At 46.8% G+C, this 22,169-nt stretch overlaps 1 protein-coding gene across 5 annotated transcripts in view; it reads left to right on the top strand.

Annotated features, from left to right (window-relative positions):
* The first annotated feature begins 85 nt into the window (after positions 1–85).
* The window catches only part of LGALS2 (galectin 2), a 36,719-nt gene continuing 14,635 nt past the window's right edge, over positions 86–22,169 (top strand). The window contains exons 1-3 of one of the 5 annotated variants that reach the window (XM_078147269.1): positions 86–172; positions 7,192–7,292; positions 7,996–8,182. In XM_078147269.1, the coding sequence (XP_078003395.1) occupies positions 8,153–8,182 (30 nt within the window). In that variant the 5' untranslated portion in view covers positions 86–172; positions 7,192–7,292; positions 7,996–8,152. Of the gene's footprint in view, positions 173–7,191; positions 7,293–7,416; positions 7,494–7,995; positions 8,183–14,082; positions 14,249–22,169 lie in introns of those variants that run through there. The other 4 variants (XM_078147273.1, XM_020982544.2, XM_078147274.1 and 1 more) reach the window with 4 other exon arrangements.

Below are 22,169 nucleotides of genomic sequence, written 5' to 3'. Positions count from 1 at the left end.
GACGGGAAGCGGAGGTTCCGGGGGCCGACGCGGGCACCATGGACAGCCGCTGTGAAGTACTAGAGCGTCGGGAGCGGACGGTGCCCCTGAGACCCCCGGCGGCCGCTTCCGGAAGAGCGGTCGGCGGCCATGTTTGATGGGGGGGGTCTTTCACGTGCACTTCCGGCTGCGGGTGAGTATCAACTTCCGGTTGGGGAGCGCGGGAGGTGGGGCTTCGGAAAGAGTCCATGACGTCACTTCCGAAGTCCTCTGATGTAGCGTTGCGTGGAAGGATCCGGACCGGGACGTCTGAGGCTGGAAGCCCGATCCGGTTTAGTCCAGTCCAGTCCTCTCCTCTTACAGCTGGGGAAACAGGCCCAGGGAGGCTTAGTGACCTACCCAAAGAAGCACAGCTATTAAGTGGCAAAGACAGAATTTGAACCCAGATCCAGCACTCTTCCCTACTGCATGTCGGTCTTACACCATTATTTAGTGTGTCCGGGGACTTTTTCCAACAATGACGTGGCTTCAGCCCAGGAAAGCAAAAGAACACTAAGCACTTAGCATTACTTCCTGTGTAAGGGGGCGGGGTTCTAGTCCATTTGTCTTTACAGGCAAGAGGGGTGGAGTCAGGAAGACCTGAGTTCAAATTTGGCCTCAGACACTGATTAGCAGTATGACCCTATGACCCTGGGCAAGTCACGTCACCGCTGTCTGCCTCAGTTTCCTTATCTGTAAAATGGAGATGATAATAGCAACACCCTTCCAGGGTTGTTGTAAGAATCGAATGAGATACAATTTGTAAAGGGCTTTGCGAACCTTAAAGTGCCACGGAAGTGCTGTGATGACAGCGATGGTAGTGGTGATGAAGAAACAGAGATTGGCAAACATTCCCACATCTCCCAGAGAGACTTGGCAGGAAGAATCAATCACCAGTTGTGTCTGGTGCAGCAGCCCACCCTCCCTCATGGCCCTGGGTCTGGGGCCAGGGTTAGTCCTGTACTGTTCCCCTTCCCTGGCTAGGCTTTTGTTCTCCATGCAGCCTCTTGGTAGGGCTGCTTCACAGGGGCCTCCTCCTCCCCTCTGTCTCCTTTTCAGCTTTCTAGGAGTCAGGGAGTCCTAAGCTGTCGGTAAAGCCTTGTCCCTCTCCCTGTTTGATCTTGTTCTCTTCTCGGATTTCTTAAGCCAGCTGGAGGGCACCGAGTTGGTCAGTCAAGCCACAAGCTCTTATTAACGTATACTGTGGGTCAGGCGCCAAGAGCCAGGGGGAATTAGGGGTTTTGAGGAGTTTTCCTGTAACTGTGGATTTTTCTTTTTTAACCAAGAAACGTTTAGGGAGTTGACGTTTAATTAGATCCTCTTGTAAAGGTTTCCCACATTCCTGTGTCCCTCTTGACATATATCCCCCACTCCAGAGCAGGGAGTAACTGACTCTCATTTTTGTATTTTTAGTGCCTTGCAACATGTTGGTGCTTAATAAATGCTCCTTGGATTTACTCCGTTTACTCAGACTCCGTTTCTTCACCTGTAAAATGGGGATAACAGTAGCACCCACCTCCCAGGGCTGTCATGAGAATCAAAATAGTTAAGGTATATAAAGTGCTTTGTAAACCTCAAAGCCCTCTATAAATGCCGGCTATTAGTAGTAGTAGCAGTGTAAGCTTTCCCCGGAAACACAGCAGTAGAACAAAGATGCCTGCTCTCCCAGCTTTTATTTGATATAGTTGTAGGAATGCTAGCAATAGCAATAAGAAAAGAGAAAGAAAATAAAGAGAAAACAAAACTATCCCTTTTGATCATGATATGATGGCTTATGTAGAAAATCCTAGGAAGTCAACAAAGATATTAATTGAGAAAGCTGATAGCTTCATCAAGGCTGCAGGCTATAAGATAAACCCACAAACAGCAGCATAATAATATAATATATAATGACATAATAATACATAATAACCACAATCTAAGAGGCAGTAGCAGAATAACTACAAAATGCATAAAAATATTTGGGGATCCAAAGCCCTCAAAACAGTTTTATAGATTCAATTATAAAATGTTTATTTTTTTTGCATTAGCTGGAGGAATAGTCAGTGTGCATGGCTGGGTTGTGCCAATATAATTTTTAAAATGTCAATGCCGAGATCTGAAAGCTTTCTGTTACACTCTCATGAAAGGCCCAATCTCTTTCTAAAGGCTGACAAGCTAAATTCAGAGAGGAACTGTAATCTGGTGGGGACTAGACGGGGTCTCAGCCTCTTTAGGTTCATCCAGTTAAGAGATTCTCCACACTAGCTTGAATCTAATGGATTTAGTGAAGAGATTCTTCAGGGTGTTCTAAGTTACTATTATTCTGTTTAAACTACTCAGATACTCTGACTTAAACTTTGTAACCTTATTTAATCTTGACTGTAGAATTTTGTCTTTGTCTCTTGAGTTCTCTAAGTTGTTAGTAGAAATGGCTTGGGTCAGAGACAGTTAGTTAACTGGGGAACTTTGCATCTCTTCCTCTCTAAGCAGCGATGGTTGAATTTAGGTCATGTTGACAGAAGTATCAGATGAGCAGAGTACTGAGTTTTTCTTTTATACCTTAAAAGAAGTCAGTTGGACCGAGAGGTGCCTAGGTTGATAGCTCTAGAGCTGGCAGGGATCCAAATGCCAAGCTGATGCCATCATTATTTGTTGTTGTTCAGCTGTTTTCAGTCGTGTTTGACTCTCCATGACTCCATTTGGGGTTTTCTTGGCAAAGATACTGGAGTGGATTGCCATTTCCTTCTCCGGCTCATTTGACAGATGAGGAAACTGAGGCAAGCAGGGTTAAGTGACTTGCCCAGGGTCACCAGCTACTAAGTGTCTGAGGTCACATTTGAACTCAGGTCTTCCTGGCCCCAGGCACTATGGTGCCACCTAGCTGCCCTGCCCAACATTGACAAAGGTGCTGAACAGTTGACCGTATTTTCATGTGGCAGTGATGATATGCTTAGAAACCCCCAGAGAGCTATAGCAGCTTCAGCAAAGTAGCAGGAGACAAAATAAATACATGGTAATCATTAGCAGTTCTGAGATGTCCTAAGAATAAGAAGAAATTAAAAAGAAGGCCCATGTAAAATACCTGTCTGATGTATACGCCATCTGGAGCTGACCTACCTTGTCTAAAAACGAAATGTTCTTTTTAGGAATGAAGGATTGCAAGGATTCGGTTTGGGTTCAGCTAATCTAGTGAGAAATGACATCAATTACAGGCTTGGTGCTGAACCACAGCCACCAAAAGGTTTCTTCATAAGACTATACCCCTTCCCCCAACACCCAGTTTATTTGGAGGAATAAAAAAGTCTAGAATCTCAATAGAAATAAGGGGGGAAAGTATTAGTGAAGGGGCCTAGAATCATCTGATCTCAAACTATATTCTAGATCAGTAATCTAAAATATATTAAAAAAAAACAAGAAAGTGGATCAGTGGAACAGATGAGGTCAATGAGTAACAGAAACCAAGGAGTCTAGTGATCCAGGAACACACCGGGAAGGTGGGTGAGTAGAGTAGTCAGGAAGATTCCTCACTTGACAAGATCTGCTTTGAAAACTGTAAAGCAACTGAGCAGAAATTAGGTTGAGATCTCATCTTATACTATATACTAGGATAAACTCACCCTGGCTGTTACCTGAATATGAGAGACTAGAATATACAAAAGCTAATGAGTGTTTTATGCCAGTTACCATGTGCAGCAGGGGCAAGGATTCTTGGCCAAAAGAGGGAGATGGGACATTCCAAAAGATAAGAGATGGTTGTAATGACGTGAAATTGGTATACCTTTGAAAGGATAAGCTACAGAGAGAGACAGAGACAGAGACAGGGAGAGAGAGAGAGAGAGAGACAGAGAGAGAGAGACAGAGACAGGGAGAGAGAGAGACAGAGACAGGGAGAGAGGGAGAGGAGAGAGAGGAGAGACAGAGACACAGAGAGGAGGGAGAGGAGACAGAAACAGAGAGAAAGAGAGAGAACCTTTATTGAACATTTACTATGTGTAGTTACTGTGGTGATTAAATAGTCATATATGAATAAAAGCCCTTTTGAAAAGAACTGCACACTATTAAGAACTGTGTGGTGGATAGAGCACGGGCCCTGGATTCAGGAGGACCTGAGTTCAAATCCGGCCTCAGACACTTGGTACTTACTAGCTGTGTGACCCTGGGCAAGTCACTTAACCCCATTGCCTAGCAAATTAAAAAAAAAAAGAACTATGTGAAAGATTGCTTCAAATCCCTAAGAAAAGAAATGCAAATTAATACAACTGAATACAATACAAATGAAGTTTGTGCCTCATACCCAGCACACTAATATATAGTTGATAGAGCTGCAATAGTAGAACCATTCTGGAAAACAACATGAATGGGCAGTTAGATGGCACAGTGGATAGAGCACCGGCCCTGGAGTCAGGAGGAGCTGAGTTCAAATGCAGCTTCAGACACGTAATGCTTCCTAGCTATATGACTCTGGGCGAGTCACTTAACCCCAATTGCCTCACTAAAACCAAAACAAAACCAAAACCAAAACCAATATGGAATTAGGTAAAGAAAGTGACTACAGTGTCCTTACCCTTTGGCCTAGGGATCCATATTGTGGTGATTGAAAAATCTGCAAATAAGGGGAACTGAGGCAAAACCTCCAAGCATAATCAGTTTATTAGCAATGGCTAGCAGTTTGCCAGTGAAGTGGGGCCAAGACCACCTCAGTTGGTACAAAGGACTCTGGACTAAGTTTGCAGAGCATTTTTACAGCCATAAATGCAGACCATCAGAATGGGGAACGGAAACAATAAATGAGGAACGTTGATCCCAAACTGAGGAATGTGACATTGATTCTCATGGGAGTTGATGCTTTCCAATTGGTTCGGGGCATTTGGGGACTTTCAGCTTCATGGAAAGCTCTTCTGCATCAAGAACAGGGAATTTCAGCAAGATGGGCGAACGTTGACAAGTGAGCATCATTCAGGCCATGGAGGTTCTCCAGCCCTCGGGGACCAATAGCCGTTATGACCCAGAAGCTACAGTTTTGCTTTTAGTAGAAATGAGGAATCTAGCCTGGTAGCTGAGCTCAGCAGAAGCTTAGCTGTGCCAGAATAGCAAAGTTAGCTGACAGACAGGGCTGTCGGAGCCAATGCCTTGTCAGCCTGAACAGAATCTCTTACACACTGCTTGACCTACTGTGATTTATAAGAACTAATCCATATATGTAATTAAATAATGTGATTAAAAATAAATGATTGATTCATAATTGATTAATATTTCACATTACTGCTATGTAAAGATTGAAGAGGCCAAAGACAAACAGAAAGATCCCACAGATGCCAAAATACTCATTGTATCGCTTTCTGTGGTAACAAAGAATGGGAAACAAAGTTGGTACTCATCCACTGGAGACTGAGCTAAACAAAATTGTGTGTGATGCCTAAATGACACGGCATAGGACCCTGCTGTAAGAAATGAATGTGCAGAGTTCCATGAATGGATTGAGAAGGAAGGAAATAGAATCACAAGCAGTGTGCCCACTGACTATAGCGTAAATGGAAGGACTGAAGATTTGCTTTGGGTGAGAGTTAGAAAAGTGGACCTTTTCCCTTCCCTGTATGGGGAGGAGGAGAGTGGGAACCATGGGAGTGGGCTTTTGTTTCTATTGCCAAATGTTGTCTATTCTGTCTGTCTATCTGTCTATCTATCTGTCTATCTCTCTTTCTCTATTTCTATCTATCATCTATGTGTGTGTATGTGTGTGTGTGTGTATGTGTGTGTGTTTTGCTGAAATGTTCTCCTTCCTACACACACACTTTCATTTTTAAAACTTTTGTGAAAATAGATGTTAAGGGAGATATTCAGGAAAGCAAAATAAGACCTTTTTACCTCATACCCATCAAGTTAAGAAGTTCAGATAGAAAGGGTCAACACCGGAGCCACTCTGAGGCCTATGTTACTACATCGTTGGTGGAGCTGTCCGGTGTTTCTGGAAAGTGATTTGGAGTTATGAGAAGTCTCAATCATTGATACCCTCTGGCCTAGCAACCTGATTCCCGGGTACATATTGTAAGGGCATCATTGACAGAAAGGCTCCTCATATGGTGTAAACCACCCCCCTGCATACCTTTCTGTAGGTCCAGCCACTTAGGGGGTCTACCCAAATAAGCTGGTAACAACCTTCCTTGTTTTCTCTTAGTATCATGAGTAGTAATGTAGCTGTCTCCTGCTAATCCCTTATTCTCAGCACTTAATAAGCTTTTCTCCCTTACACATTTCTTTGATAATCTTCTTTACTCTGCTTCTCTTTTACTAATCCCTTGTTTGTAATCTGGTTCAGTCTACTCACACACCTACTCCATCACCTCTTGGGTGAGGCTTATTTTCAGTTTCTCAGATTCTAGTGTCCAGTGACTTGTAATCAATCGCACATCTCTAGAAGGATTTGGGCATTTAAAGACGTGGGCTTTTGTTTCAGGGAGATGCCTAGAGTCAAGCTGATAAGCTTTTATTAAGCACTTACTATGTGCTGAATGCTGGGGATACAAAGAGTCCTTAAAAGACCCTGACAATTTTCCAATGGTGATTGATTCTGGGCCCAGATTATTATCCATTTGCAGTCTCTGCTCAAGCTAAAGAGATTTCTGGAGGCGCTCTAAAGGTAGGTGGCCCAGCCAATTGCCTGTCAGAGTCTGGCCAATAGTCATTCTTCATCTCCTTGATTTTTCCTGTGGGGAGCAATCTTGGCTCTCTTAGGAGGCTCTGCAGTGGTTTGAGAGCTGCAGTGGTCTGTAATCAGGTGCACTTGGAGGACATCCCCATCCCTTGGGCTCCATGTTGGATCTTCTCCCGTGTGTGGCGCCCATGCATCTATATCCCCGCCTGGTGCCATCTATGCTCAGAGGGTCGGATGAAGCTTTGGGCTGGTCTTCCAGAGAATTTTGATGTCTATGAGTGACCCAGGAGGGGAGACTCCAAAGTAGCATTTTGGTCAACAAATCAAATGCTGTGGAAGAAAAAAGCCAAAATGCCCCTATGTAGCATCTGAGAAACAACACAGAGAAAGAAGTCAAAATTGGAAAACTAGCCTGGGGGTCCTTAACCTTTTTGTGTATCCTGGACCCCTCTGGAACTCTGGGGAAGCATAAAGGACCCTTTCTCAGAAACAGGTTTTTAAATATTCAAGGGAAATGCTAAAGATGTATTTTTCCACAGACCCCCAGAAATCAGTTTAAGAACTGGACGAAGAATGCCTGCCGTCCTTCTCAAATGAGCCTTTGGACTGACATTTTCTGTCTAAACACAGGAATACAAAGGTACGAAATGAGCATTGGAAAGCCCAGCCCCACTCAGCCGTCTTGGTGACTCACTCCAACAGTCACGTGATCTCACGGTTGTAGCATCCTCAGGGCTCCCGGGGTGGTCTTTCTGCTCTTTGGCTCCATCTGCCTCACTCCCTGGCGCCTTCAGCTCGGCACACCCCAGCCAGATTCGAGGCCAGGGCTGGGGATGTCAGGGTGAGTCCCTAGAAGACAAACCCCCTGAGGGCAGGGGCTGTCTGTTCTACGTGTGTGTCCAGCACTTGGCACAGTTTATCTGCATAAAGCAAGTGCTTAATTAATGCCCCCCCCCCATTCATTCATGTTCCTCACTTGCTTTTTTGTGTTTGCTCTTGTTGAATCATTTCAGTCGTTTCTGACTCTTCTTGACCCCACTGGGGGTTCTCTTGGCAGGGATACTGGAGTGGTTTGCCATGTCCTTCTCCAGCTCATTTTACAGAGGGGGAAACTGAGGTTAACAGGGTAGAAGTGACTTGCCTAGGGTCACACAGCTAGTAAGTGTCTAAGGCCAGGTTTGAACTCAGGTCCTCCTGACTCAAGGCCCAGTGCTCCATCCACCGCACTACCTAGCTACTCCCCCCCCCACTACCTTTCCTCTAATACCTTTTGAAAGCAGAGAAAATCTTCCCAGCCGTATCTGCTGTCATTTCTGGCCTGCCTTCTCTTTCCCTCCTGACAGATACACCAACGATGAGGACAATCTTTAGCCCCCCCTTCTCTCCTCAAAGTCTGGCCTCCAGTCTACTTCCCATTGTCCCTTCCTCATCCTGGCTTGGGCCAAGACCCCGGCTTTTCTAAAGACTTCCACTAAGGGAAAATTATGAATGACTGAATGAATGAAAAAGCACTTCTTAACTGCTTACAAGGTACAAAAGCTCCCTTCCAGTATTTTGGTTTGGCTTAAACTAGGGTCCTGTAAGGGGTACATGAGCTTGGATGGGAAATATAGATAGATAGATAGATAGATAGACAGACAGACAGACAGACAGGTATCTTTATTTTCCCCAAACTTTAACTGAAAATATGAATTTCTTTTCATTACAAATATAGGCACAAGCATGATTCTCAGAAGGGGTCTGTAGATTTCAGCAAATTGCCAAAGGGAGCCCATGACACCCAGAAGGTTAAGGCCCCTGACTTAGTAGGTCCACAGAATTTGTCGTGAGCTTTGGAAGCTCTGCAAAGGGGATGCAGAAAGGGACACTGGCCCTCCATGGTCCCTTCTTTTCTTCTACTGTGAGAGCAGCCCTCACTCCAGGAGATCTGTCTGTCTGCCTGCTTCTCTTTGTTTACTGTTGATCTAGGTTCCTAGCTCTATCCACTGAGCAACCTCGCTGGCTCCGTGTGTGTGTGTGTGTGTGTGTGTGTGTGTGTGTGTGTGTGACACTCCTCATCCTCCAATGCCCACCCCCACCTGTGCCACCCCCTGCTCTCTTGGCATCAGCATGACTTCTTTCCCCTCACCCTTCACTATCCTCTAACCTTCTCTTCCTCACCCCTCCAGGGTCCTGGGACCCTGAGTTCAAGTTACATGGGAATGGGGGGAGGGGGAAGGAAGATATCCATCTGAGTTTGGGAGGAACTGAAGCTATCCACACTTCCTTCAGGAAGCTGCTCTCTGCTCAGCCTGCCCACCCTGTGCTAGGAGAGTCAGCTATAGGAAGGAAGTTCCTAGACCATCCCAGACATCCCTTATCCCCTTGATAAGGACCAGTTACAAGGAGCAGATCAACTGCATCTGGCAGCCAGATGAGGTGTGGGGATGTTCTCCTTGCTACGAATGTGATCAATATACGGTCCTGGTGGGAGGGGTGGGGGTGAGGAGCTAATTATAGCCCCTGCCTCCCTGGGTCAAATGAAATAATGTTTATAAAATGCTTGGCACAAAGTAAATACTGGTCCCTTCCCATCCCTCCCTAGAAAAAAGTGGGCTACACTCTTTGCCTGTATTTCTCCTCTCACCTGTATTTCTCCTCTCACCTGTCAGTCCTTTGCAACCTGGCTTCTGACCTCGTCACTTAGCTGAAGCCTCTCTCTCCAAGATAACCACTGATCTCTCAGTCTCCAAACATGGCGGCCTCTTCATCGTTTTCTTCTTCCTTGCACACACTCCACCTCTAGCCAGAGAGGTGGTGGGCTCACGGCGCAGATTACACCTTGTTACTTTTTTGGACGTGCCCAATGGGAGAGTGTCTTGTTTGACTAAACATGTTTGTAACCAGGGGTTTTGTGTTTTCTTTTTTTTCTCTAATGGGGAGGGGGGAGGTAAGAGGGAGAGAAAATAGATCTCTGTTAAGTGAGTAATAATAATAATAACAGTAATTTAAAATTCTCATCTTTCTCAGCCCCCTGCAGCATTGAACTGCTCACTTTCCTGAGTACTGCCTCCTTCTTTTCTGGTGATACCGCTTTCTCCTGCTTTTCCTCCTACTTCTTTGATAGCTCCTTTTCAAACTAATTTGTCCATAAAAAAAAACCCAAAACAAAAAACAACAAAAGAAAGGGGGCAGCTAGGTGGTGCAATGGATAGAGCTCTGGCCTTGGAGTCAGGAGGACCTGAGTTCAAATCCAGCCTCAGACACTTGACACTTACTAGCTGTGTGACCTTGGGCAAGTCACTTAACCCCAATTGCCTCACCAAAAAAAAAAAAGACATTCAGACTAATTTGCTGAATCCGTCTTTCATGTCCTGCTCCCTATGAGTTGATATGCCCAAAGGTTCTGTCCTGGGCCTTTTCTTCTCATTCTGTTCTCTAAATGATCTCAGCAGCTTCCAGGGGTTCAAATCTCACCTCTAGACAGATGACTTCCAGATCTCTATATACACTACTAGTTTTTTCTGAGACTCTGTCCCCATATCCCCGACTGCCTAGTGAACACTTGTAACTCGATTTCAAACTCAACGTTCCCAAAACAGAACTCTTTATTTTACCCCATATTCTGCTGAGAGTACCCCTCTCCACAAACATATAGCTTTGCCATCTCAGGGTCATCTTCCAGTCTTTCTAATGGGTGTAATAATCCTGGCACTGAGAACTCGGGATTTGGAGTCAGATGGTCTGAGTTCCTGTTTGGTATTAATGTGACCTTTATGGTCTATAAAATGTAAAGTGAAAAGGGCACTGGATTTGCTGTCCAATAGGTTCAAATCTCAGCCCTGCCACTTACCACCTTGGTGACCTTGGGTTGCATTAAGAGAGACATAGCTTCCAAGAATAGGGAGGTGACACGGCTGCTCTGTATTCTGCCCCAGTTAGACCTCATTTGAAATGTTGTGTTTGGTTCTGGGTCCCACAAGAGGGTCCCACAGAAAATTGATAAGCTGGAGTGTCCAGAGAAAAGCTCCCAGCGTGGGGAAGGGCCTTGAGGTCATGTCATATGAGGCTGGTTGAAGCAACGGGGATGTTTGGCTTGGAGAAGAAAGGACTTGGGGTGAGGAGGGGAGGGACCAGATCTCTGTGTTTGGGCATTAGAAAGGAAAAGGGCTCCTTCTCTACATCCGCTGAGGCAAGAACCTGACACTTTAAGTGGAAATTGCAAAGAGGGCAATTGAGGCTTGAGGGCAGGACCAACCTTCTTGTAAACAGGGCTGTTCCTATATGGAACAGGATGCCTTAAAATGTGTGTGCGGGGGGAGGTTCCTCCTCATTGGAGGTCTTCAGGATGCAGCTGTTTGACACAAAGTATATTCTAGTGGGGTTTCTTATCCTGGTGTGGTTTAGACTAAATGGCTTACTGAGGTCCCTTCATTCTCTCAAATCCTGTAATTCTCTGACATCACTTCCTCTCTGGGCCTCAGTTTCCCCACAAATTACTAGAGTGTTAGTCTACTCTGCAGTCTTTGCCATCACTCCTACATGCCAAAATGGAGAAGCAAGACATTTCAAGGTGTCCGGGGAACTGTATTTTTCAAGAGATTTGAATTGTGAGCAGAAAGGAGCAGGTTGGTAAAAAACCATAACCTCAGTATTAAGAAAGGGGGAGCCAGGTTAAGTGGGGGTGCCACAGGCAGAAAGAGTGAAGTCAGAAGAAGGAGAATGGTTAGAGGAAAAGAAAATGTGAAGACGCGTTCCCCCACCGGCATAGAGGACTGCCCTGTGTATGTATACATTGGCCCTGGGAGATGCCGCTAGAGAAATTGACCAGGGTGCATTACCGGCACAGGCCACCAGGTGGTGCTGCAGCCTTGAGCTGCCGACACCTGCGCGTGCAGGCGCGGTTCCTAACCTTCACAAGTCTTGTGCAATTTTCTCACCACGAAGTGAGCATGCTCAGACCCAGCCACCCCTGCCCACTTTTCTCCCCTTCCCTAGACTGCGGTGATAAATGCTACCTTGGAAGGAAGCTTGGCTCTGGAGTCAGAGGGCCTGGGCCTGAATCCCCCCTCTCTCACCCCCTATGGGACCTTGAGAAAGTCCCTTCCATTCCCTGGGCCTCAGTTTCCTCTTCTGTAGAATGAGGGGGTGGGACAGCTGACCTGTGTCATCCCTGCCTTCCAGCTTTAGACCTGGGATCATCCTGCTGCCAGGGGAGCTTCATCGCCTTCCCCCTTTGGTGTGACCCTGGGAGGTGGGAATGACACCTCCCTGACACTGACCGACTGAAAATAGAAAGTGAGGGGTACGGTCTTAGTGGTAGCAGCTCCCCCGCCCCTGCCTCATCTCAAGGATGTTTTGGTTTCAGAGGATTCAAGGCAGTCTCTCTTGGCCCATCACCACTGGCTCCCTAGGGGGCAGTTAATTATGTGATATTTCCTTCTTCCCTCTTCCATTTGTCTCCATCTAGCCTCCCTCTGCCCCTCCCATTCCCCCTGCCCCCCTTTCCAGTCTGTCCACAAACACTGGTTCCTGGTCTGTGGTGTGATGGGACTTTATTTTCCTAGAGCTGCAGATCCACCACCTTGTAACAGTGGAGGGGAGGGGAGAGGGAGTGCATCAGGAGGAGGCTGTCAGCACCAACCCAGAACTGACCATAAATAACAATAATGGACCGGAATCCCAGGGAAGTCACTTTCAGCCGCTGGGTTATGGCTCTGCCTGTGCCACCTATAAATCAAACTTTCTCTTATTCGTTAAAATGGAGAACTGGGAGCAGAACATTCTGTCTGATACATACAGCTGTGTTATTTCAACCATGGTCTCATTAATCCAGGCTGGTGATGCTGGTAGGTGTTGCCCTGTAGTACTCTGGACCCTTTCCCATGTCCATTCTCCTTAGGGCAGGGGAGGCCTAATGTATCAGTTCCTTGTTCTAGAATGTATGAATGGATAAGTTCCGTGGGTTACTCAAACAAACTTGGGGTCAGGAAGATTTGGGTCCCCATCCTTTGGGATGATCAGCCAATCATTTAACCTCTCTGAGCCTCAGTTGTCCCATTCTCCACTGAGAATGGGAAGTATAACAATAATAATTATATTACAAGGCCGCTAGGTGATGCAGTGGGCAGTGAGCCTGGAGTCAGGAAGACCCAAATTCAAATCCAGCCTCAGATATTTATTAACTAGGCAAGTTACTTAACCTCTTCTGCCTGTTTCCTCTCCTGTAAAATGGGAATAATAAAAGCACCTACCTCCCAGGGTTGTTGTGAGGATCAAAGGAGATAATGTTTGTAAAGCACATAGCATGGTGCCTGGCACGTGGTAGGGCAATATAAATGGTTATTCCCTTCCCTGATGAGCTAGGGATGCCTGTAGAGTTTATCTTGCAAGGTTTTTGTGAGGATCAAAGGAGATAATGTGTAAAGGGCTTGGCAAACCTTAAAAATTCTCTGTAAAAGTCAGCTGTTACAATTATATATCATTAGAGTACATCTTATTGTAGACAATGGTCATTCTTCCTTGGCTTATTTCCAAAGGCAGTAAGGGAGAAGAAATAGAGGTTTACCTCCAAGGAAGCAAATCGTACGTCGTAGGTGTCACTGAGACTTGGTAGAATGAAATCCAAGCCTGGAATGTGGCTGTGGATGAGTAAACCTTATTCAGAAGAAATAAGATTGATAAACAGTGTGTGTGTGTGTGTGTGTCTGTGTAAGGTAGCATTTCATGTTAAGAAGGTATGTATGTAAAGTTACTGTATATGAGGAAATCCAGGTGACAGAGCAGGAAAACAAGATGCAGATCATTTGAATGAGGATAGAGGGAAAGAGACACAGAAGTCATTTTGTCATTGGAGTGGACAACAGACCGCCTGGACAGAAAGAGGCTGTAGATGTGGAGTTAGGGCAAAAACAGATCATAAGCCTGGCAGAGAGGTACGGTATAGCCATGATGAGAGACTTGAGCTGTCCAGACCTTCTGCAGTTCTCTGTGCCAAGAGCAAAGCACAGAATAATTTCTTGACTTGTCTAAATGATCATTTCATCCTTAGAAAGGTGGAGGAACTAACAAAGTAAAGTTTGATATTGGGTTCGGTTCTCATTAACTGAAAGAGAGTGGATGCTGGGGTGGACCTGATGGGAACCTTCAGGGGAGGTGGTCAGTCTCTCTTAGAGTGTGTGACAGAAAGATCACCCACTTAGATCTCATAAAAACATGTCTAGAAAATGGAAGCAAGGCAGGTAAAAGAGGACGAATAGAAGAGTCTGGCATAGTCCTGTAAAGATGGTGTCCAGATCAATGAGACTCAGCAGTGTAACGAAACAGAAAAGGCTGACTCCTTGGGACTTAGGAGGGAGAGTCCCACTGGCCTGTGCCGTCAGGCCTCACGTGGAGCAGCGCTCTCTTTTGGGAGTCACTGGGTAAGAGGGATGTTGATAGCCTGGAGAGGAGAGAGATACCAGAACGGCCGAGAGCCGCGAGTCCATGTCCCGTGCGGATTAACTGAAGGAAAAAGGAGTGAGAAGGCTCAGGGGGAACATGACTGGCAGGTTCTAAATGAGCTCTCATGCGAGACAGCTGTGTTCCACTTGGCTCCAGAGGCTAGAACCAAGAACAGTGAGTGGAAGTTGTAAAGAGAGCTGTTCAAGCTTGAGGGGGTATGGTGGCTAGAGCACTGAGCATCTTGAGTCAGGAAGAAAAGCCGGTCTCATTTCCTAGCCATGTGACCTTGGGCTAGTCACTTCACCCAGTTTGCCTCAGTTTCCTCATCTGTAAAATGAGCCAGAGCAGGAAATGACAAACCGCTCCAGTATCTTTGCCAAGAAAACTCCAGATGGGGTCATGGAAGTCAGACACGACTGAAATGACTGAACAAGGGAGCAGCTTCCTTTAGATGATGGGAGCTGTCCAGAAGCGCCCCAGGGTGCCTCACTGGGGAGTCGTGGGTTCCCACCAGAGCATGGTAGAGGGGGATTCCACTGAGGTACCGTCCAACACTCAAATTCTAAAGTTCATGGATTTATCCACTTTTTTTTTTCTAGTGTGGCTAAGAGCATGGATCTGATCTCTGAGAGAGGATTTAGGCTGGAAGGGACCCTGGAGCTGATCCAGTCTAATTGCTTCATTTACATATCAGGAAACTGAGTCAAACAGGTGAAGGTCCCAGGTTATACAGATAATAAGTGGCAGAGCCAGGACTCACACCCAGAAATCATAGTCCCCGCCTGTCTCCCGTGTACTGGCCTGTCTTCGAATAGTTGGGACTATTTCGAGCGCTTATGGATATCACTTTTTTTGGGGGGGGGGGTTAGGCAGTGGGGTTAAATGATTTGCCCGGGGTCAAATAGCTAGTAAGTGCCTGAGGCAGGATTTGAACTCAGGTCCTCCTGACTCCAGGGCCAGTGCTCTATCCACTGAGCCACCTAGGTGCCCCTCTTGTGGATATCATTTAGGTGACTCTGCTATGTTCTGGGACTTTCAAAAATATAAAAGGAAAGAAACTGGTACTTGGAAAAACTTCCAAGCATTTTTCACTGTAGAAGTTGATACACTTGTAAAAATGTATCTAGCATCAGACCCAGGAAACAAGAGCCTAGGGCCTTAATCTCGCCTGAGTCTCTGACCTCAAGGCCAGAAAGCAGACAAAGGACAAACAAAGCTCCTTACACTGTAGAGCTGGAGCCTGAGTGCTGGAGGAGCTGGGGGTGGGCTCCCTGCTTGGTGCTGAATTCTGGTCTCAGGATCCTGGGATTCCAGAGCTAGAATTGACAGATAAATGACATCTTTTTGGAGGATTGTCATGTGGGAGAAGGGACAAAAGAGTGTATGTGTGTGTGTGTGTGTGTGTGTGTGTGTTTGTGTGTGTGTGCATTTCTCACCCTTACAGCTGGCCAAAAGAGGAATGGACTGCTTCTTAAGGTAGTGAGTTCCCTGTTACTGCACAGAGATCACAGTGTAAGTGGCTTGGGAAGTGGTCTGGATAACTTGTCAGGAATCACTTAGAGAGAATTCCTATCTAGGTTGGCCCAAATGACTTTCCTTTCAGAGATGTCTTCTGGGCCTCATATTCTGTGATTTAATACATCTCAATTCCCTCTTCCTGGCCAATTAAATCCTGCCTTCTGTAATGGAAGGGGACAAATTCTCTTTCTCCTCTCTCTTCCCTCCTCCTCCCTTGGCTCTCTTCCTCCTCCTTCCTTCCTCCATCTTTGCTCCTCTCTCCTCCTCTTCCTCCCTCCTCTCTCCTCCTCTTCCTCCCTCCTCCTCCCTCCTTCCTTCATCCTTGCTCCTCTCTCCCCCTCTTTCTCCCTACTCCACCCTTCTTCCTCCATCCTTCCTCCTCTCTCCTCTTCCTCCTTCCTTCTCTTCTTCCTCCTTCTCTTTTCTCTCTGACTTTCCAAGGCTGAAGTTGGGAGGTAGCCAGCAGGAGCCTCTGGTCTTCCCCCGTCTCTCCCTGTTGACCCTGTCCCCCAAAGCCTCAGTTCCACCTCAACCTGGGAGAGGCAGGGGAAGATGGGCCAAAATGCCCAGAGCCCACAGGAGAGTTGGCTGGGAGAGAGGGAGGAGGTGAGAGTCCTTGACCTTTGGCTGGTACATCTCAGCTGCCCAAACCTTTTCTCTCTGAAATACCATGTCCCACAAGAGCTGTTGGAGAAGCCTCCTGGATGAAGAGGAATTGTTCTCCCCCCGCCACACACACTCTATGTCCCTCTCCCTCCACTCCCCATATCTCCCTCTCACCCTGGGGACTGGGGCATCTGGAGCTTCATTCCCACTCTCCAGGGAACAGGACCTTTGGGTCTTTGGAAGAAGTAAGGTCTTTAGCTTTGCCAGCTCTGTGACCGTGAGCAAATCTGCCCCTCTCTCCAACTCAGTTTCTTCCCCTGTATGACGAGGATGTAGGATTCTAATTCTATGTATTTAATTTTATTCCTTTTAAAAACCTAGTTGCGAGAAGGGAGCCATAGGCTTCGCCAGACTGCCCAAGGGGTCTGGGACACCAGAGTCAGACCCCTTGGCTGAGGCGATCTCATTTCAACCCTGGCATCCTGTTGAGGCTAGGAACCATTAAGTGTCTTTTGGGTATCTGCATTATGAGTGAGGGAAGGAGGAGCCCCTGGCTCTTTCACCCAAGGAGCCTGGAGTCCCTGAGAGGCTGGGCCTGGAGTCGGGAAGACCTGGCTTCTCATCTACTTACTGGCTGAGTGACCATGCGCTAATCACTTACTCTCTCTGCACCTTAGTTACCCTATCTGAAAAATGAAGGGGGTGGGCCCACTGGTCTGGAAGGCACTGTTCAGCTCCAAACCCATGATCCTATGAGCTAGCTGTGTGACTTTACCCCCATACCATTCCAAGAATGCTACAGAAATTCTGTTCAATTTACCAAGCAGTTATCAGGTACCTGCTCTGGGCTAGGTATTACTGATACAGAAATAAAAATGAAATCGTCCCTGCCTTGAAAGAGCTTCCATTCTACTGGGAGAAGGGAGGGAAGGAGGGAACACACGCGCAGGCCAACCTAAAACACCTACAAAGGAATTTTGAAGGGAGGTAGGAATTCCAAGAGTTGGAGGTGAGAAAGGAGGATCTTCCAGGCCTGGGGGACAAAGGCTCTGAGACTGGAGGTGGAATGTGATGTGTGCGATGGGGTGGGGTGTGCAGTAAGCACGTCGGTAAAACTGGAATATGTCACTATGTAGAATACGTGGAAGGGAGAGATGGGAAACAAGTCTTGGAAAAACAGGTTGGAGCCAGATGATGAAAGACTTTAAATGTTCCATGCCAGAGGCCATAGGGAGCCATTCAAGCTTCTTGAGCTAGGGCATGACCTAGTTAGATCTGCGCTTTAGGGCAATCGTGCAGTCACTTTGTCAGCTGAAAGAAGGATCAGCTGGAGCAGGGAGAGACTTGAGGCAGGAAGACCAGGTTCTTTCAGGAGCCCAGGGAGAAGGGATGAGGGCTGAAACAGGGGGGTGGCTATGTGACTACCAGGAAGGAGTGGGATACAAAAGGTAAAATCAACAAGACTCAGTTCAGGCTCATTCCAAGGGCAATGGAGAGGCCCTCAGTGGGTGGGCACTGGGTACAGCCTGTGACCAGGGAGGTGTGAACGGTGTCCTTAGAGAAATGTAGGATGGGAAGAGAAAATGGGCTAGTTATGTTGCAAGAAGGAGGAAGCCCTGGTGGAGAGCCACACTGCAGTGTAAGGGAAGGCTCCCAGAATTTTGGGTGGACCCTCTGTGGAGAGGAGAGTTTGGGGCATGGATGGGTTTCCGGTCTCTCTGGGTGGAGGGAGTGCCCACATCCTTCAGAGCATTGGAGTCTCCCAGAACCTAGCACAAGGCCCTCCATATCCCTGCCTCCACCAAGGGAGGCTTAGTATAGAAGCTGGCTTAGGTGTCAGAGGGCTTGGGTTCAAGTTTCAGCTCTGATGTTTGCTGTGTGACCTTGGCCAATTAATCCCCCTCTCTAGGGATTCTTCCTTAAAGTGAAAGCATTGATCTGGAAGACCTCCAAGGTCCTATAAGGTGCCAGAGTCCTCGTGGGGGAGCTCGGGTGGGCATCACCCTCCTTTCCGCTTGGTGAGGCCCCAGGTACCAGGCAGCAGAGAAAGGAGCCTTCTGCCTCTCCCCTCTGATCTTTGGTTAACTTTTGGACACCCTTTCCATGGGAAATAGCTACCCCCATTTTATCATCCATGGAGGTTGATTCCTAGTGTCCGGCCCCACTCTGAAAGGCATGTCCCCTCCCAATCCTCCCTAGTCTTTAAGGCCCAGCTCAGTCCCACCTTCTCCTGCAAGCCTTCTTTGAGGAAGGTTCTTTCAGTAACCCAAGGGAGAGGAGATGAGGGCTGAATTAGGGAGGTAGTTATGTGAACCAAGGGGTTGAATGTAAAAGGTAAAATTGACAAGACTTGGTAGCTATAAAAGTGCTGTCACCAGACTAAAGTCAAGGCTCATCCCAGAGGCAATGGAGAGGCCCCCTCCCCTTCATGATTTGTCCCTACACCCAAGTTTCCGTATCACTCAATCAGTGACACCCTGCTCAAGGCTTATTTCCTGTCCAATTGTTGAATGTCAGGGTCTCATCTTCCCAAAAGCATTGCTTACCTCTGTGCCCTGTGCATCTTTGTTAACTTCCCCCATGGGAAGCACAGTGGCAAGGCTACAGTACACCCTCAGTCATTCATAATAGGACCAGACTTTGTACTCAGCAAAGGCTTTCCCATAATGTAGTCATTGAAATTGTGTGGCACTTGCTCCCAAATCCAAGTATAGCCTATGATGGTTATTTTTTTAGGGCATGTCTCTCTGTCTGTCTGTCTCTTTTCCCCCTTCTTTCTCTCTGTCTCTGTCTCTCCCTCTCACCTCTCTGTCTTTCCCCTTCTCTCTCTGTCCATCTCTCTGTCTCTCTGTCTGTCTGTCTCTCCCCTTCTTTCTCTGTCTCTCCCTCTCACCTCTCTCTGTCTTTCCCTCCCTCTCTCTCTGTCTTTGTGTGCATGTCTTTCCCCTTCTCTCTCTGTCCATCTCTCTGTCTCTCTGTCTGCCTGCCTGCTGTCTCCCTCTCTTTTGGTCTCTCTGTCTCTGTCTCTCTATGTCAGTCTCTGTCTACCTCTACACACCTATCTGTGTGTATGTATATATAATATATACGTATATATGGATATTTCCTTTTAAAGAATTACTCTTTCTGACATTTCTCTGAGCCTCAGTTTCCTCCTCTGTCAAATAATGGGATTGGCCTAGATGATCTCCAAGAGACCTTCTACATCTTATGGGACCTGAGTTCAAATCCAGCCTCAGATACTTCCTAGCTATGTGACCTTGGGCAAGTCACTTCACCCTGTTTGCCTCAGTTTCCTCAAATTTTAAATGGGGATAATAATAGCACCTTCCTCCCAGGGTCACTGTGACACTCAAATGAGATAATAATTGCAAAGCTCTTAGCACAGTGTCTGGCACATAGCAAGCACCAAATAAATATGAGCTGGTGTTATTATTAGGAGCTTGTGAGATCTCATTTTAGAGATCTATATTCAGCCTATTCAGAGCTATGTTCCACAGCCTGTATTCAGGGGCAGCCTACATTTAGAACATGATGGTAGGCCTTCTCCTTTCATCCTAACAGTAGTCTGTGGAGAAGCAGTCTCATTTTACAGATGAGGCCCAGAAAAGTCATTTTTCTAGGCCACAAAGTTAATGAGTAGGGTAAGGCAAAGACCCAGGTCTCCTGACGCTGGTCCCAAGGCTGTTTCCAGGGCACCATGTTGCTTCCCATACTTGTTGACTGTAAAGGATGCCCGGGCTGTCCAGGAGAGGTGGGGGGCTACTAGATCAGAGCGTTGTATAAATTGTTAGGCAAGGTTAATTTTTCTTGGTTATTTTCTTCGTTACTGGAGAGGAGTTAGGGAGGGTGGCTATTTCCAGAAATAGTTGTGATGTAAAAATGAAACGAATTAATAATGTGGGGATGCATCGTGAAAAGAGTACTGGATTTGGTGTGAGAGAAAATCAGAACCAGATCCATAAGCATTAAGTACCTGCTGTATGCATCAGGCACTGGGATACAAAGGAAGGCAACAGACAGTTCCTGCCCTCAAGGAGCTCACAGTCCAACGGGAGAGACGTCATTCAAAGAACTCTGTATGAACAAGCTATGCGTAGGATGAACTGGGGGTGGTCTGAAGGAAGGCACTCAGATTGAGGAGGACTGGGAAGGGCTTCTTGGAGAAGGTGGGGTGGCAGCTGACACCTGGAGGAAGAAGTCGGAGGACGTGATTTAGAATCCTGGCTCTGCTGCTTATCACCTGTGTGACCTTAGACAAGTTGCTTCCCTCCTTGGGCCTCAGTTTCTTCATTTGTAAAACAAGGGCTGGTTGGTCTAGATGGTTTCTGAGGTCCTCTCCAGCTCCACAGGTAGGGTCCTGTGAACTTATTAAAAAGAAAACAAGTCTGCCCCAGGGCTGGTGGAGCCCAGTGGGGTCTGAGTTTGCTTTGCTTGTGTAGAGGGCACTGGGTGGGAGATGTTGGCCTTGCAGTCACAAGACCCTGTTTTTCAAGTCCTGGCTCTGATCCTATTTCTGCAAACCACCTGACCTTTCCTCTGCTCCTCCCAGTCCTCATCTTTCCGATAGGGATGGTAGTAACACTTAGAGGGTAGCCAGGTGGTGCCATAGTGGATAGAGCACCTGGCCTGGAGTCATGAGTTCAAATCCAGTGTCAGACACTCACTAGCTGTGACCCTGGGCATCACTTAACCCTGTTTGCCTCTGTTTCCTCATCTGTAAAATGAGCTGGAGAAGGAAATGGCAAACCTCCAGTATTGTTGCCAAGAAAACTCCAAATGGGGTCATGAAGAGTTGGATATGACTAAAAAAACAACTGAACTGAACTGAATAACACTTAGACTCCTCACCTCACTGAGTAGTAATTAAGAAAGCTCTTTGTAATCCTAAAAGCACCTCATACATGACAGTTAGCATTAGGACTGCAGGTTTTGATCTGGAAGGAGCCTTAGGGATGATCAAGTCCAAATCCCTGATTTTAAAGCATGTCTAGAGAAAGTGACTTTCCCAAGATCATACAGGTAACAAGTAGCAGAAGTGAGCTTCAAACCTGAGTCCTCCGGCTTGCAGTCCAGGGTTCTTTCCTCCACACTACGTTGTCCTACCCTCTATGGGAATGGGGTGGTGGAAATCAAGTCAAGTCAAGAAGCATATATTAAGTACCTACTGTATATATGGCAGGAACATGCTAAGGCTGAAGATACAAAGAGTGGTAAAAACAGTCCTTGTTTTCACGGAGCTCACACTCTCATGCAAAAGAAAACACGAAAGCAACCTTGTAGAAACAAACTATAGCAGGATCAATTGGAGATGATAAATTGGAAGAGGCATGAGCATTACCCTGGAATGGGAAGGGATTCTTGCAGAAGGTGGAAGCCAGGAGGCAGAGAAGAGGAGGCATGGGGGACAGCCAGAGAGAAGATATGGAGTCTGGAGATGAGAGTGTCTTGTTTGAAGAACACCTGGGAAACCAGCATTCCTGAACCCCAAGTGTGTGGAGGAGAGTAAAGTAGAAGAAGGGAAGGAAGTAGGAGGGGGCTTTAAAAGCCAAGTCAGTTTGATCCTGAAGCTTCTGGGTTACAGCCATGGAAAGACCAGTGCCTGACTTTTTTCTGGGGGGTGGGGGGGGTGGGCAGGTGTAGGAGAAGAATACTGTGAACCAGGTTGGCCTGAGATGTCATTCTAACTCAAAAGAAATCTGATGAGGCAGGAGTGATATTAATCGTCGCCATACCACCAGTAAAGGCAGATGGGCTACACTGGCCACCCTGTCTCTGAAGGTGACCTCATTGCCTCTTCCTTCTCCTTTGGTCTTTCTAGTGCCCTGCAACTCATTAAATAAATATTTGTTGATGATTATTATCCAGGATCTGTTTCCAGTTGAAGGAATCCCTTCTCCCTCCACTGTTAGAATCGTATAAGGAGGCCCCACCTCAGCTTAAGGATCCCTCAAATCCTTGCCCACCCTCC

Source organism: Phascolarctos cinereus, unplaced genomic scaffold (assembly GCF_003287225.1).
Source record: "Phascolarctos cinereus isolate Bilbo 61053 unplaced genomic scaffold, phaCin_HiC Scaffold_1;HRSCAF=81, whole genome shotgun sequence".
NCBI lineage: Eukaryota > Metazoa > Chordata > Mammalia > Diprotodontia > Phascolarctidae > Phascolarctos > Phascolarctos cinereus.
The sequence above is the reverse complement of the archived record's forward strand: the minus strand, read 5'-3'. Positions and strand labels throughout refer to the sequence as shown.